Source organism: Limulus polyphemus, unplaced genomic scaffold (assembly GCF_000517525.1).
Source record: "Limulus polyphemus unplaced genomic scaffold, Limulus_polyphemus-2.1.2 Scaffold399, whole genome shotgun sequence".
NCBI classification, from domain to species: Eukaryota; Metazoa; Arthropoda; class Merostomata; order Xiphosura; family Limulidae; genus Limulus; species Limulus polyphemus.
The window spans coordinates 340,207-359,045 of NW_013666009.1; the positions used below are offsets into that span (position 1 = coordinate 340,207).

Below are 18,839 nucleotides of genomic sequence, written 5' to 3' on the forward strand. Positions count from 1 at the left end.
CTGACGCAACAATATATTAAAAGGACGGGAGAGCTCAATGCACAAGTTGTAATGATCTCTTGCTACCCTCCACGCTAACATAGAAGTTGTTATAGTATGCCTAAAGTTTAGGATTATACATTACAGTATCGGAAAATAAGCTAAACTCGTCTTCATTCCAAAAAAGGGATTTACTTTTTCAAGAAATATACAAAGAATTTCATTACCAATTGCTGAATAATAATATAATTTTATATTCTGCGAATACAACACCATACTTTCATACAGTATGATACTGATAACTGTGACAACTCTTTTATGTATATCTCAAAATAAATGCAATTTTATTGAAAATAAAAATGGAAAAGTACTTGGTTTGAATTCAGTTGTTGTATCAGTTATTTTGATACAATTTTAACGTATTCGATAAAATGCTTAATTATTGCTTATTAATTTTATAATTTTATCAAGATTTTAAAATATATGATGTTTATGAACATGAGAAGCAGCAAAATAATTAAATACATTGACTACAATTGCAGCTAAAAGTAATGGGGAACTTAGTGTAAGATTTATAAGTAATTTGAGATAGGCCTTTGACATGTCATGCACTTTTCCAGATCATTAACTGATACATATACAGCAGTTGAATACGTCATACTAAAACAATTTTGGAGCATTACCACATCCAGTCTTCTATCTGATGACTATGCATAGTACTACAGCGTAGTTTCCATTGAAAAGGCCTTTGTCACAAGGCTTTCATGTCAAAAGCACACCAGTATGCAATGCATGATTTCTATAAGCCATCTAATATATAAAAACGACAGTTTCTCATTGTCTATTTCAACAATGCAGAGTTAAATGGTGTTCTTTGGACATAACAGCTTTACAATGGAGCCTTTTGCAAAGTAGGGCTATTGTCAAGATGCACATTAATCACAAATAGCTTGACCAGACATAAACTGTAAAGACTTGTCGATGCTCAAAAATTATTTTAATATAAAATCATACTCAACCTTCTGTAGCTTACATACAGCTCTTATTTAAACGAGAAATTCATCTTCAATTAGTCACATGGAGTAGCATTCACCAGCCAACTCTTTGATTTCTACATATTTGTTATGTGGCATTTGTATTCTGAGAACCAAGTGTTTATTTACCACACTACTGTTGTACTTTTAAAAGATTATAAAAAATAGGGGTCGTTAAAAAATAAATACAGAAACAAGGTGTTTGTTTGCTTGAGGGTGCATGACACAATATCTAGAAATATGAAAATTAAGAATTTAGTTTTGTGTTGTATGTAGAAATAAGGGTACATTATAAATAAAAGAAGTCATTAAATGAAAAGTCAATGAGTTAATCAGTGAATAATTAAATTCAGTGTTAATAATGAGAGTTACTATGTTTGTTCCTCAGTGATCAAGTTAGTAAGTTTTATTTGTGAGTAAGGCATAGATTATTATTGCAGCTTCTATTGAAACACTGTTTGTGAACTTAGGCCTACAACTTTGTCAAAGTGAACATAACCTTTAACAAATGTTGTTGAAAAAAGTAACTTATCATCATTAGTGGATTGGACTTGGGATTATTTCTACCAAATAATCCAAAAGAACCCACACAACAATGGAACAAGTTACAATACATGGCTGACTGTATTGTGTTACAGTTAATTTTCTTATAGCAGGATAGGAGCAACCCCAGACTATTTGGATTTTATTCACTATTTTCATAATTATTTCCAATACTGATGTAAGGAAAATTAGTTCAAAAAATCATTTTAAGGCAAAAATACAAAACTATATAACCTGATCACTTTTGGAAGGTGGACCTGATGAGAAATGGTCCTCGTTTTTAAAAGTGCTCATGTTATAAGGTTTTCTATTTCTAACACTATCTATTACAAGTTACAGTAGTTAGTTTTACAAGTGTTAAAGGGCAAGTAGTGTAGAGAAATTGTATAAATACAGTTAACTAATTGTGGTCAGTCTTAAAATTCTAAAACCAGAGGTAAGTCACACAATGTAATTTCTCATCTGTCACAGACAAGCATTAAATCACCAAGTCTATACAATACTTTGCTTTTCAAACTCTGTTGTCAATCACCTAACAGTAATATCAGGTTGTACAACTGAATTTTCAGCAGGATTAAAATTATATAAAAATGCAATCCTGAATTACAATACATAGATCTTATGAGAATGACTGAATATCTGTTTGTGTTGGTGATGTCTCAATTATTAATCAGAAGCTAATCTAGTTCACTTGTATAATTTTGGATTTTACAAGTAAAACAGAAATACAAGTTGTCAAGACCTTCATTTAAAATGCTTAATTAAATTATGAATGTGGTAAAATAAAAATTTCAAAGTATAGTAAAATATGCTGAGTAAGTAAAAGAACTTCGCATATTTAAATTAATACTAAAGACCAACCTATGGGTATAAGCCTACTGAAGTGGTAGAACACTTAAGCACTTTTCCAATAACTCATTATTTTCATCACTTGTTGATGCTCACCAGTGTAGAATTATAACCCACCCCCACCAAAAAACAAAAGTATTTTCCTCAGCCTTGTAACATACCCTTGATTGCTAATCAACTATTTATTACATTTTAATCATTGTTTACAAAACTATGACTTTTCAGAATATTGAGTGTTTTACTACAGAGAGGCTAAGAAGAAAAAAACACATCTAATATCCAATAACATTCAGAATAGTAAAAACAGTTTTTATTAAATGATATTTATATTTTAACATATAAAACAGTCATGAAATAACACACAGTAACAGGGTTTTTCCCCCCTAATGGAAATAATACCATAAATCATTTTTAAACATACAAACATGAAAAGAATTTACACTGTCTTGTCTTTACTACCATAAAAATTGCTAGTATATTAAGTTTTGAATTTTTGTAACACACATAATTCTTAGATCCATAAACTTTAAAATATTGTATATAAATGAGATTTGGAAGTGAATATATATATATATATTTACACATTTCCTATACAAAATATAATGAAAATATAAAGACAACATTGAAATAAAACATACTTGTAAAAAGCATATATATATATTTTAAACTAATCCATTTAAGTGACAGCACTGTGGATCACATAAAAAAAACAACTTAAAATTACACAATAAAGCTAAAAATAGCCCAAAATAAGTGAGCACTTTCATCTGTGCCCTTTAGCTCAGAGTGAATAAAAGCCTACCAGCTGAAAGTACTTGCTTTTTTTGGGTAATGTTTAGCATTGGTACATCCAATGATAACAAATGTTTTTACTAGTTTATTCATTTAAATAACACTCAATAATAACTTCTATGGTGTTACCATAGATAGTAATTTAAGTGTCATAACCTCATAAAGTTGAAAATTTACCCTACTTGAGAGACTGAGTACTAACAATGCTAACAAGAGGATTTTGTCTATATTAAAAGTCAATAGATACTGCAGTTAAATATTAGTTACAATAATCAACTAAATAAAATGCAAGAATGTTTAATATTATTAAAAAATACGCAATGGATTTGACCACCAATCTCAAATAGACATAAGTAACTAAACATTGTTTACAATTAAGAAAAAGCATGAAATAATTAGATGACACAGTACATCCACAGCAAAAATGTTTTACATCCTTAGATAATAAAAGTTAAAATCATGATTGAAACATGATTTTGGCTGCTTACAAGATTTAGTAACCAAAAAATTAAGTGCTTGTAATATATTCCGATAATTATTTCTTAACAAAAGCCAGTTGTACCATTTTTTATAAGTGTTATTGAGTGTGAAAACAACATCTATTTCACACTGATTTGAACTAGTTAGTCATTTTACCTGGGCATTTTAATTATGTTTCAAACATACCTTTGTTACAAATACAATCCCTAAACATTAAGAGAAACAACAAATGCAATATAATGAAAAAACATAACATAGTCAAAACACTTTTTGAAAGTCTACTAACTCCAACTTCATAATTCAACTTTTGAATAAAGCACACATTACAAGTGACACATTTATAAAACAACTACTTTATATATATCAAACAAGAACTAAGTAGAAACATTTAATTTACCAAACACAGTTTAAGCCACATTCTGTGTTTTGTTCACTCTGTGACTATACAGTTATATTACTCTCAAGACTACAACAACAATGTAAATTATATGGCAAAAATATTTATAACTGTAGCTACTAGCTACAAAAGGATATAAGCATGAAAATGTTCTGCAAAAAATTCTAAAATTTATATTTTTTTTTTCTGGAGAGAACATGTGTGCAATTAAGAGAGACAACAAAGATGTTAGAGAGATATTGCATCAAGTACAGGACTACAAGATGTACAACCACAACAGTAAGTTTTTTTTTTTGTTGTTGTTACATATACACTATTTAAAGGTGAAACAAACTGCAAAATTGACAGTATATTGTCACACATTTTAATGATGATATTAATCTATTTCAGTTTGATTCACATCAAATTTATACAAAAACTATTTTTGGTAGTATTTAGCATCTTGCATCAGAACTCACATTTATATTTCATTTTAAAATTAACTTGTTAAAAAGATGTATAAAACATACAGTATCAAACTATTTTCTTAATATCACAGTGTGATAGAAAAGTGACAATTCTTGTCTTATTCAGTAAAAAACAAACAAAAAGCTATAAAACTTTATAAAGATACACTGTTATCTGTAAGGTCTATTTCTTGTATGCTTGCCTTTCTCTTTGAGGATTTACAAATAGTTATATACAGCTTTCTCCTGAGGTAAATGATTAAGGCACAAATTATCTTCTAAATGTGAATAAATGGTCCTTATCCTGTAATGAAAGGAAGTCAGCTCATTTCTTCCAACAGAATAAAGCCCACAGCATTTTCAGAAGTGTCAAAATTTTCATCACTTACTATAATTTTCAAATCGTAACAAAAATTGCAAAATAATGTTTTTGTACAATAAGATTGAGAATTTTACATATATAACACCTAAATCTGGAAATACGTTTGTTTACTTGGAAGATTCTGAAATTCAATCATTACAAATGTTTTTCTTCATACTTACTGCAGTAACAAAATAAAACATTTTTCTGCCTTGCAAGGATTTGCAGTGAATGAAAATCATTATTCAACCAACTACTTTGTATGTTTTTTTATACCCACCATTAGGATTAAACCACCCTACTATTTAATAGAATGCTTATATAATTCCAATTTTTTTGAAGATTCATATTAATCAACAGAATTTTTATGATTAAAAAGAAGCCTCAATAAAACATTGGTCAGGAACATTTACTAACAATTTTAAAGATCATAGTAGGAAGTGACTTTTTCACAGGTGGATTAAAACTGAAATCAAATATTAATATTGCATAAAAGTCTTAAAAACATAATACAAAATTAACATAATAAATGTGAAGTAATTTCAACATTATTTATATTACTAACATATTATACTTATGAATTTACATGTTATGAAAATTTTCTGCAGGTGCAAAAACAATTATTTCACATTTTTCTAATAATAAAGAATTACATTTTCAAAAATAAATTTATAAAAATCCAGTGGAGCAGAGCTATTAAAAAGGTTTTTATCTGTTATTGCCACAATAGCTGAGATTTCCTTTTTAAAAGTACAACAGGATGTTTCCATTTTTTGACAACAATTTTAGTATTACAATGTAGAAATGACATTTTTATTAACAGCTAACCAGAGGTTAAAGTTACACGCAATAAGTGACAACCTCACTCTGTAGGTTGAGGTTGTGCTCTTAATGACTAAGAAATTTAATTCATAATAAGAATACATAACCCATTTTCCAGTAAGATTATTTTCACAGTTGAAAAGTAAAGAAAGAGAGAGCGAAATATATTTCCAAAAACAGACAAATAAAATTTTAAAAATAATGGGCAAATTTAATCTGCATGCAATGATGACAAAACTATCAAAATAGGACTGGATACCAACTATAACTTCAAAGTTTCACAAAAAAAATTCCATGGGACAATGAACTTTCCCTAGCAAATGTCATATAAGTCATGCAATTATAAAGTTAACTGTTAAGAAATATACCCAACTAGATAAAAAGGCACACACTAAGCCTTTTTTAAAATATAATAGTTTTTGAAAGGAAGATAAACAATAAAATTATCTAACAATATTATCTGGTTGGTCATACATCAAAACTTATAATATCATATAAAATGTGGGCTTATCCATGTTAATGTAATATAAGGTTTAACCAATACTGTAGTATCCTTATGGTTACATGTCAGTGTGGAATAATAGGTTCCTCCAACATAAAGACAGTTCTTCAACATCGACTGTTCAAAGATCATATATCTTAAGGAACATTTGGTTTATTTAGGTGTTGTGTAGCTAATGAACTGTAAAACAAGGTGAATATACTTAGAAAATCATTCAATTTATATTATAACACAAAAGTCATCAAAAAACCAAATCCAGCAATGTAAGCTCGTGCTTTAATTTTCTTTTGTAACTTTGTTTTAAAAAAAATAATAATTGATATGAAGTACTTAAAACTCTACAGTAAAAATATGAAACAAATAAAACTTTAAAAAAGATTCTCTACCGTATATATATGAAGATTTAACTTTGTGAGTATAATGCCCTAAGTCAAAGCTGTCACTTAAAATTTCATGTCCTGGATGTGTGTGTTAAATACTAGTTAAGTTTCTCTCATTTTAGAAACAAAGCTATAGATCAAATTACTTGCATAAGCTAGCTGCTTGATAAAACTTAGCTCCACATCTACTTAAATATATTTGTAACTTGAATAACCTTTATTACATTTGGAAAAGATATGGCATACTAAGAACAGAAACTAATCACTTATGAAGTTAATATCTAATAAAATATTTTAAAATATGTAGTACCTATCAGTTTCAAATAAAGATATTGCTTACACTAGCCTGAATATCATGTTTTTGAGCAACATTTAATATGGCAGTCAGTTTAAAATTATATAATTTGGTATCTCTCTTCTAAGGTAGTTTTATAAAACTATTAAAGAACCCAAGAACAATGATGTGACATACAATCTTTTTTTTAAAAAAAAACAAAAACAAACAAACAAAGATATAGTTATTAGTTGGTAAAGTGAAAAATGGAAAGATGCAAATTTACATTTCTTGTGCCAAAAATTGCCAATTTAATCAGTAAAAGTTCTTGGTTTAGTAATAATCTGTTCCAATACATTCTGGTAAACAACATGCCTTAACATTACAAGTTTGTACTAAAGTGTGATAATAAATCTCAATGGTAAGTATCAAACTGTATTTCTATATAGTTGGGCTGTACAAGTCACTGTAATAAAGCATGTCTCATTAATTCTCTCCAATCGCAGTTGCTAAACAATCTCATTTAGTCCACAAATCTGGTACAAGCTTTCTTCCATTTACACTGGGTGCACCACAGGTCCTTGTTCTCCATGCCATAAACTTTACGACATTTTCGACTTTCTGATCGAAGTTTTCGTAGTTGTGGCAAGCACTTGGGTGATGTGGAAAGAGATTTGGGGCTTAGACGTATGTACTTAGGAGTTGAAACCTGAAAATATTAATAAAAAACAAATAATTATGATTCAGTTCTGGCAACAGAGAATGGTGCTTCATGTAATAATGTGGCTTCAAGTTCAACTCCATTTCACTTTTTGCACTGAGAGACATACATATTTCATATTTTAGAAATTGTATTTTTTTTCTTTTGTCTAGCAGAATTGAATCCAGGATCTTTCACATGTAAGCTGAGTACTCTACCAACTGAGATAAAGTTTTAGCCCACTAGTTAAGACACTTTCTATGTCTCCTGCAAGAGAGTTGAGCCTGTGACCTCTTGTACACTAGGCAACTGTTCTACCAATTAAACTAAAGGGTTAACTCTCTAGCTATTCTTAGTAAGACACCTTTTTTTTAACAACTCAATTTAGCACAATATGGTAATTCTTTACTCAAGCAAACTTGCAAGTGATGCAGTACTACAAGGTTTAGCCTGCTTCTGTATTTTAAAACACATTTAGCATGAACTGATTTATTGAAAATCAGTTGAAATGAAATGAAAGATTATACAAAAATTTAATTCAAACCAACATTTTATTAGTTTTTTTCTGACAAGAATAGAACATTCTATTCACTAAATATTTAATATTAAAACAAACCTACTTTGTCTGACTGATTTACAATTGAAAATTTTTAATGAACAAATTTCCTCAATATACAGTTTTGTTTGTCAAAATTCTTTGGTAAAATGCTGGGTAAGTTATCAAGTTAAATATAGATGGTATTGTAGTTACAACAGGCTATAAACAGTTACAAGGCTGCTCTGTTAGCCTCATCCTCTATTATGACATAAATAAGGATATCAAAGCAAAAGATTTGTATAGGAATTCATGAAAATTTCTCACCATAGTACTTGGAAGGCTTGCAGCATATGAATGGTGTGGATACCACTGAATCACTGATGTCTGTCCTTGGGGGATGTTGATAGGGCTTGACTTTGAACATTGCTGAATTAACAAGAACATGTTACTTAATATCCGATTTATTGGATAATCTTAGAAACTACAGCTTAATTATATTAGAATACATCATTATTCACTATAAACATTTATGGAAGAAAGTTCTATAAGCGATTTTCATTGGTAATTCACTAGTGCAGAAAATCACAAAGAAAATAAACATAAAACAATTTGTGAACACTAAGTACATCAAAACATGGCAGTTCATGTATGAAATGCGATATAGTGTTAGATGCATTTCTGATATTACTGAATTAGTTTCACTACACAGAAAGAAATCAATTCAAGAGATCATAAAGTATACCACAAACAGAAAATTAACATATACAATATTCATGTGAAAAAATAAATCAGCTTTAAGCTGTTTCATTAAACATTCAAATAATTCTAACACCTCTAGGTTTATAGTCAGTAACTGAGAAGTTTACAAACTTTGACTACAAACATACTTCTTGCTGACATTTAAACTCTGGATTTTCTTCAGGAGGTCTCACCATGTCCAAATGACTAAGAGTAGGAGCCATAGATGTGTAAATAGTTGGTAATGTTGGAGATACTAGCCCTTCAATTCCATTACTTTCTGAACTGGGTGGTGGTGATAACTGGTTCCCCACATCAATTTCTTTCTCAATCTCTGTATAGTAAAACTCCTCCTCATGATCATTCAATTCTATTCCCTGTTGTTTGTATTGCCTAATATTTTGTAAAAAAAAAATGCTTATTGAAATTGCAGCAAAGATAAGAGACTGATCATTTGAAAGTATTCTAAAATTTTTCAACTATGAGAAAATGTATAAATTATATTTTCGGCCACTTTCAAGGGTTTGCTCTATGTAAGTTTAAAAATTAACATTAGTATTATAATTGATTCATGTTATTTTATCATTGTTTTATTAAGTCAAGCATAACAATTCAAACTGACTGTTTCAAGCATATTTTTTATTCACACGTTAGGTGCATTAGAAATAATTATGTCCAGTGTCAAATGATAAATAATGATAAGAATTAAAGGTATAGTCTGGTAATTCATATAAGAATTTAACCCTGTATTACATGCAATATGCTGCCTAACTGGCTTTGCTATTATTACTCCTTTTTATTCATTTCATCATAAGATTTTATTAAAACAAATTAAAAATATAAAAAATAACTACCACTAGTAGTTTGTTAATGGTAGGCAGCACCATGCATCAATATATGTAGTTAGATTCTTAATTGAGTGTTGTCTCAAAGCAAATCTATGCAGTATGTAGAAGGTGAAATCATATTTTCAAACTTTTATAAAATAAAAGCACACTGAATAATAAAATTTGATAAACTACTTTAAAATATCATTATAAGGTAATTCATTATTAAGATGATATATTTTAATGTTAATTACAAAGTACTTGAAAGGAGATGAATATTAATAAGTATTATCTTAATTTAAATGTTATCATTTTCATCTCTATTACTATTATTACTAAAGATAAGAATGAAACCGACTAATATAACACCATTACCTTAAATGTAAGGTACGAACATGTTTTTCAATATCTTTACATGTGTCATATTGCCGTCTACATCCTGGCCAAGTACATTGGAACACAACTTGTTTCTAGAAAAAGAAAATACTGTAAAATTCAAGGTTACTTCTTAGATTCATTAATCTTCTGTCTTTCGTAAATATCTATAAAATTCAAATACAACAAGGTTGTTTGTTTTATTGCATTATTTGAGTACATGTGATATCCCAAAATTCACCAAAGCAACTTATATCCTGCATAAAAATAATGCTCAACTCGAGCTTTATACAAGTTACGACTTAATACCTTGCTTAAATTAAAATCAGTTTTAGGCATAAAATTCTAATGCGAATGCATTATTGATCTCTTAAAATTTGTATGATCAGATAATATTTATCAAAACAAATTAAAAATATAAGAATTAAGTACCATTAGCAGTAGTTTTGGTTTGTTAATGGTAGGTATTAATACAAAATTAGGACCTTTTCATATGCCATAGTTTCAATATCAAATTAATAGACTACCCAAAACTATAAGAATTCGGAGTGGCTCTAAGCTAATTGACAATCTTTTCAAATAGTGAGCTCAATTGCTGCTTAATACCATTCAACTGAAATTTCATTACTTATTATTGGATTTCAAAAGTAGATGTGGCAGAAGAAAGAATATAACTTTTCCTGTTACATTGTTTATATTTATTGAGTTTATGACCTTGCAACTTAAAAATTGGTTGAAGACTATGAAAATCTCCGCACTTGTAGTACAAGTTGTGGGTTATCGAACTAACATCAGCTGCTTTGATACGGCGCGTGAAGGCTGAAGCATGAAAATGTGGATAATTCCTAATTCAGTTGCAAATATTTTTAAGTAAGTGCTTTACCTTATAATCCAGTTTTTAATTTTTTAAAGAAGATTTCTTCTAAAAGTGCAATTTAAATGTTAAGTTTCACTGTTCATGGTATAATCAAATATTACTAGCCTTAAAGCAACAATTTGTGTAACACTGGGAAGAAAGAGAACTGCAATTTTTTGACCCGTGAACAGTTCATTTATAACCTAATCTCATTTCTGGAATTTGACATTTACGCTTAGTGTCCAGACAGATGTCCAATGTATTCTTATTAAAGAAACAAGAGACAATGTTTCCGTTTAAAAACAATGAGTCTTACTATAGCAAACCACTTGTAATGTGTTTATGAGAAAAGAGCATTTCACGTCACTGTGTATTTTATTTACATGAAAAAATGACATTGAAAACTTGAAATAACTATAAAAGCAGTGGTAATTATTTTATGACAAGGTAAAGCGTAGATAGCATGGCCCTACTATAAATTTATTGTTGTAAGCTGTATTTTTAATGTCGTAATTTGTTAGATGGTGGGCGTAAGAACGCCTAGAAAATTCTAAGGTGATGTCAAGTTTTTGTCACACATTCGAAGCTAGATTAAAAATACGACGATAGTTGAAGATATAGTGAAGTAAGCTTGCAGTGAAACAGATGTTTCAAGAGTAGAGTGGGTTGAAAGGTAGTCAAGGAGATACAGTACATAGTTAACCTTCAACTGGTAGGGTGGAGTCAGAATAACCCACATCGATATTTCAAGTCGATATTCTCACTCAGCTAGTGCTGCTCTCTATCTGACATTTTCTGTACTCTATCCTCAATCAGTTTTTGAGTGTTGATGTGCTATTACAATTCTCTTTCTTGCTGTTATAATCATTTGTTTGTCATTTGTGGGTCATTCTGACTCGACTGTGTTATAAAGATAATATTTTTGAAGTATGTTACAAATGGGTTATTTTGACCTACCTCCTACCACTTGTGATTCAAATATTTTACCCTACCAGTTGAGGGGTAAAAAAGTGGAGGGTTTTTAAAGAAAGCAGTTGAATCAGTGCATTTTCGAGACGTATTTGGATCCAGGTTTGCTATCGCGCTTATTGAGTTATTTTGTACACTTAAGTTGATTTGTTTTACGTTAGTTAACATCATTTGTAACGTAGGCCTACAATTAATTACGACAGTATACAAGTGTTGAATTTTGTAGAAACATTAAAGGAAGAAATAAATTAGTTCGTTATAGTTTACATGGACTTAATCTACATTTTACATTATGACTGTTCTCCTTTTATTTCTGATTATGTTATCCTAAGAAATTCACATTTAGTTTATTTTCATTAACCTCAGAGTGCTTAGACCATGTCAGTAAGCATTATTTTCGCTTTTCACATTACTAGGGCAGACGAGAGTATGTTAGACATTTTGTGAATAAAATGTGTCTAATCTCCAAGAAATTATATTTCGACGTTTCAGTAAGTCACCTTTATAAAAGGATATGGGCCAACCATGGTCCAGTGGTTAGAGCGCTTGACTCGCAATCTGATGATCACAAGTTCGAATCCCCATCACCAAATATACTCGTCTTATATGGTTGCCGACTGGGCTAGCCACGGGGATGTAAAAATTCTTGGCTTACAAAGTATACCGGCTGACCCCAGTTTGAGATTAAGGTCGTAAAAGGGGAAAAAAAATCAATGAATGCAGCTGCTGACGAAGCTCGGTTATGAATGAAAAAAAGACTTGGAGAGGGAGAGAGAGCAAACGGCAAAGTATTTAGCTAGAGCACGGACGTTCATAACCCAAACGTTCAGAGTAGTTTCAATGAAATAGTACAAATTAAAGGCTTATCTGTTTGTTAGTTTGTTCTGCTGGATTTTGCGCAAAGATACACAAGCTAGCCATCCCTAATTTTGAAGTAGTAGTCGAGAGAAGATGGACAGTCAACACTGCCAACTCTTGAAATACTTTTGTAAGACCAAATAACGTGATTTGACCGTAATTCTTATAACACACTCACATCCCTAAATTACAGTATTTGTATTTATGACAAAGCTACGAAGGCCATCTGCCGCCATCCCTGCATGGGTAGCCAGTCAGCAGCACCCAACTACCCACCATCCACGCTAATGGAGGATTGTCACACTTATAACACACCCACAGCTTAAAGTGCAGGGAATATTTTATGGTACCACAAGGTTAACCCCAACCCACAAAGTACAATGGGTGATATTTTTGGCAGTGACCATGAAGGACACTTATCCAAGCATGCCGATTATACTTGAGGCCATCATATATGATCACCATAGGTGAAACATATGTGGTTACCTAAAAGTCACTGCACCCCTGCTAGGCCTGTAGAATGGATATACCCCTCATTGTTACTTATTGTGTCTCTGAGACAGCCGAGATGATAAAAATCATTTCAAAAAGAAGGAATGGCCAGTGAGAGAGAGAATTACATACCAGGGAAACAGAATATCGAGTATCAACCTTTAGTGAATCCTCAAAATGTGTTTCTGCCTTCACTTGATATTAAACTGGGACTCGTGAAGAATTTTGTAAAATGAATGAACAAAGATGGTAATGGTTTCAGGTATCTGTCTGACAATTTTCCAAAAATCAGTGAAGCAAAAATGAAAAGAGGTATCTTTTTGGGCCACAAATTCGGGATGATGATTTTGAAATAGTACTCAATCAGAAAAAACTTGCCAACTTGAAATCATTCAAACAAGTTGTCAAAATCACAGAGATGAAAACCATGCTGTGATGACTGATGATATAATCGAGAACTACAGGAAAATGAGGTCTAAGATGTCAGTAAATATGCACGTCTTACACTCCTATTTAGACTTCCTCCCAAAAGATCTAGGTGCAGTGAGTGATGAGCATGGTAAGTGCTTCCATCAGAATATTTCTACAATGGAACAGTGATATCAAGTATGATGGGATATTACTGTTGGTTCTTATAGTTTGAAACTGGGAACATGTATAAAATGTGCAACAAGCCAAGAAGGTATTTAGGACAAAAAAAAAAAAAAAATAACCAGGATAAAAGTCTTGAGCATAGCCTGAATGTATTTTCAGTATATAATCTTATTATGCTCATTGCTTTTTTAAGCTGGTATTGCTATTATATTGTCAGGTGTGTAAATGGGCCGGATTCTTTACAGTAGGTGTCTGCGACTTGTTGGCGATAAATTCAAACAATAAACAGACAGCACACAATCCACTTGTTTTAAAAATATATATTCAAAGCATGTCAAACGTATGTACAAAAGTTCGCTTTACTATTGGTTATCAAAGTTGTATCTAACACTTTAAATAATTATCTTTTCTTTACAAAAGTCCACACAGGCTAGTTCAGTTACTTTAGAACTAAATTGACAAGATGAATTGTTTTTCTCTACTCCGTTTCTTATTGCACAATTTGTGATAGATTCACTTACATTTCCACGTGAGTTATCACAGTTGTATCCAGAACTTCAATTAATTGTAACCTTTTCGTCAAAGTCCACATAGGTGGGTTCAGTTACTTTAGATAACCTTTTGAGAAGACAAATTATTCTCCTTTATCCTTGTTATTACAATACCACTGTGAAGCTCACTTTAAGTATTGCCCATTATGGGTAAACTAACAATCACGCAGTCTAACTTCACTTACACTAACTTAACGTTTTCTGAGTCAACTTAATCCTATTGCCAGGAGTATCCTTTATTGTGCATGACACAAGATTTTAGTGTCTTACATTCAAAATTTTATTAAACTACTTTTTATGTTATACTAATTAATATGGCATAAATGCTTAGCTGATAATCCACATTTTAATAGTATATAGAATTTAAGTTCTTAATTATATAAGGCAATATTTTAAAAAAATCCTGAATTTCCCCTAGTGTCACAGACGTGACACAGTTTCTCTAGGTATCTTCTCTATTTTATCCACCACCCCTCCAGTAACTACGAAATTAAACGTAAATTACTCACTATAAAATCGTCATTGCCCAGACAAACCATTATTTTTATAGCCTTCAATTTTGTTTGGTTACAGAGCTATCAAATAGAAAATCAGACCCCTCCTGTCACATCCTCTCTTTCAGGATTTGTTAATAACTCTATTTTACATTTAATCATATATTACCTATAACCAATAGAAAGCCAGGGTTTTTATCTATCAAATGACCTATTATATTAGCTTGGATGAATTTGTAATGGCTCTTGTTGCATTGTTAGAAAGCGAGAAAAACTGCGATTGTTAGAGTAAATTGTCTGTTTTTTTTTTTCATGTTATTATTTTATGTTCTTTGGTGCGTTATTTAATTAAATAAAATTACTTAATGCACTTCTACCATTAGTATAAAAAGTAGGGTTAAGTGTCATCGATAATCAACAGCAAAAAAAAGAATACTCAGGTAAGTACTTTATTTGTTGTTTTTCATGTTTATTCTTTATTTATTATTATCAAAGTACCTAAAATGTAACAATATGGATCTCTTTAGATTATTTAAGGTTAGATTAGGTAAAATAAATAATAATATAATACAAGTATTTCAAGAGGCACACATGCCAGCAGCTCAAAGAAGCTCCTAGCTCGTGGGTAAGGTAATTCGATAGCGTCACGTGAACTGCACGTTTCCCCAAGTGATTTACAATTTATATTGGCGCGAATAGTAGTTAGACACAGTTCAAACGGAATAAAACAATAAAATTTAATTAATAGATGTATACTGTCACGAGTTTAAAGCTACTTAGGATAAACGAAATGAATAAAAACCCTATAACCCAGCTCTTTCGAAAGGTGGACCTTTCTTTTTCAGGGGCAAACTGGGAATGGATAAACGAATGTAGTTTCATGTTACATTTGTTTGTGTTTGAATTTCGCGCAAAGCTACACGAGGGCTATCTGCGCTAGCCGTCCCTAATTTAGCAGTGTAAGAGTAGAGGAAAGACAGCTAGTCATCACCACCCACCGCCAATTCTTGGGCTACTCTTTTACCAACGAATAGTGGGATTGACCGTCACATTATAACGCCCCACGGCTGAAAGGGCGAGCATGTTTGGTGTGACGGGGATTCGAACCCGCGACCCTCAGATTGCGAGTCGAGCGCCCTAACCACCTGGCCATGCCGGGCCGTTTTTCATTTGAAGTCACTCTAGAAAGAAAATGGGTTAATTTAGATCTAGTTCGATTTTTTTTTAGGTGGTTTCACTGAAAGCAAACATTTGAAATGTATTTATGAGGTTTTATTGATTAAACAAATGCAATTTGAAATTTTTGAGACAAAGAAAAGTATTTTTAATCTTAACATGAAAATCACTCTGCACACGGACTATTCAAAACAAATGCTTGTTATATTCAAGGGCAAATCTTTTTTAGTTTACTGAAAATAATTCATTGAAAATATGATTTTTTATGCGTGAAAGACTTGTAATGTTTCCTGAAAAGACTGTTAATAGATAACTGTATTAGTGACAGTAATTAGTAATTAGATAACAGTAATGGTATTAGTAGTATCAGGTCTATAGATCTTTTGAGCGAGTACAAAGAGGTCACGTGGTCACTTCGTCGCCTATATATATATATACTTTGCCCAACTGAGGCCCAGAACTTTCTACAATCTACGAGATGATATGATGTAACAATGCTCACTTAACGCAACGAGAAAATTGCATAAGGTTCGAGTATTGTGACATAAAATTACAACAATTTAACTACACGACAACTTACGATACTTACCGAGTTAAATAACGAAATTTGTCATAACTATCGCCTTTAAAATAATTATTTTTAACGCTCTTGTTATGAAAACTAAATAGTCATTAAATATTAGATCACTAAATGAACTAAATAATACCTCTTACACTAAACAACCTTGTATATCAAACATATATATATATATATAGCTTTTGAACATTCTTAAATGTAATTTTTAATCAGTAAATAAAAGTATTAAAGAAAAAGTTATTTTCACAATATACAAGATTATTTTGAGTAAATCTATCATAACCCGAAAATTAGAGGTGATCAGTAATTTTAGTATGCTTTTTAGAATCAGCATCGTCAAATTACTCGCAAACAGTAGCAGAGAAAAACTTTTTTGTTGACCAGTGTTATTTATGGCTGATCAGAAAAACCAAACAAATAGTGAATAAATGTGGAAATGCTATGCAAAATGTTTGCCTAAGGTTAGTAATGTATGGGGAAAGAACGATCAAAGATATTCCCGAGATGTGCCTAGGTATTTCTTAATTGTGGGATTGTTTATTAAATCCAGGTTGGCTCACAAAGAGTTTAAGAAATAAAATTAAAGAAAAGCATCATAAATTTAAGAAATTTAACTTGACTGGTATGACTGGAGACTTAGAAGATTATAAAATATCAAGAAATTTGGTGAAACAGGAAATTAGGACATCAAAAAGGATGTATGAGAAAAAGTTGGATGAAAATGTAAAAATTGACAGTAAGGATTTCTTTAAATACATTAATGGGAAACAAAATGTTGGGATAGGAATAGAACCCTTGAGGGATGATAAAGGAAGGCTAGTATCTGATGATTATGAGATGGCTGGGTTATTAAATTTTACTTTTTCTTCGGTTTTTACTAATGAAGATTTAAGCAGTATTCCACATATTGAACAGTTGATAAATGGAAAGTGGATCAAACAATATGACTGAATTAATTCTGAGCTGGTTAAAAAAAATGGGAAGTTTAAAAAATGATAAGGCTCCTGGGCCAAATAATATTTCCCCAAGGGTTTTGAAGGAAGTTAAAGATTGAATATGTGAGCCACTTGCTACTATTTTTTGTCAGTCCTTGAATAGTGGGCAGATACCAGAGGATTGGAAGTTAGCTAATTATAGACCCATTAGTCTTACATCAGTTGTGGGAAAAGTTTTGAAAAGTCTGCTAAACGATGCTTTGCAAAGTCAATTAACAAAGTTTAGAATTTTATTGGATAGTCAACATGGTTTCATTAAGGGAAAATCTTGCCTTACAAATCTTTTAACATTCTTATGCAGATGAGGGTAAGAGTGTAGATTTGGTGTATCTAGATTTTCAGAAAGCATTTGACAAGGTGCTACATAAAGGGCTTGTAAAAATTATCCCTATAGGTGTGGGGGATAAGTTAGCAAATTGGATGGAAGAAAGCAAAAGGTTGTTAGAAATGGAGTTCAGTCAAACTGGATTAATGTCACAAATGGGGTACCTCAGGGCTCAGTTTTAGGACCTTTGCTCTTTTTGATTTACATCAATCACGTAGATGAAGAGATAGTCAATAAGTTACTTTAATTTGCAGATGATATTAAGGTCTTGGATGTTGCTAGCTGATTACAAAAGGATTCATTTAGTGAGTCGGGCAAATAAATGGCAGATGGGTTTTAATTATAATTAATGCAAGATAATGCATGTGGGTTATCATAATTTGAATTATAAGTATAATTTGGATGGGAATAACCTTAATAGTGTAATGAAGGAAGGGGATGTTGGTGTAATAGTCGATCAGTCTCTAAAGCCATCCAAGCAGTGTACTGTTGCTAGTGGTAGGGCTAATAGGATTTTAGGTTGTATCTACAGAAATATTGAATACAAGTCTAAAGAGGTTACACTTTTATTGTACACGTCACTGGTTAGGCCACATTTGAAATATTGTGTTCAGTCTTGGGCTCCTTACCTTAGAAAGGACATTAAATTATTGGAAAGGGTTCAGAGAAGGGTTACTAGAATGGTGCCTGGGACGGAGGGGTTGTCATACGACGAGAGGCTGAAATCTCTCAAATTGTTTTCTCTTGAAAAAAGAAGAGTTAGGGGGGGGATCTGATTAAGGTGTTTAAGATTGTAAAGGGAATTGATATTGTTGATGCATCATTTTTTATATTTAACAATGATAATAGTAGGACTAGGTGACACAAATATACATTTTGGCTAGGTAGGAGTCATCTTCAGCTAAGACAGTTTTA

The 18,839-nt window shown here is 31.2% G+C and overlaps 1 protein-coding gene across 2 annotated transcripts in view; it reads right to left on the bottom strand.

Moving 5' to 3' along the window:
- Positions 1 to 3,005: 3,005 nt before the first annotated feature.
- LOC106457971 (zinc finger protein 704-like) overlaps positions 3,006 to 18,839 on the bottom strand; it is a 61,348-nt gene continuing 45,514 nt past the window's right edge. For both annotated transcript variants that reach the window (XM_022384073.1, XM_013917418.2), the window contains exons 4-7: positions 10,038 to 10,132; positions 8,985 to 9,228; positions 8,422 to 8,523; positions 3,006 to 7,568 (exon numbers count right to left, since the gene is read on the bottom strand). In XM_022384073.1, the coding sequence (XP_022239781.1) occupies positions 7,383 to 7,568; positions 8,422 to 8,523; positions 8,985 to 9,228; positions 10,038 to 10,132 (627 nt within the window). In that variant the 3' untranslated portion in view covers positions 3,006 to 7,382. The remainder of the gene's footprint in view (positions 7,569 to 8,421; positions 8,524 to 8,984; positions 9,229 to 10,037; positions 10,133 to 18,839) is intronic.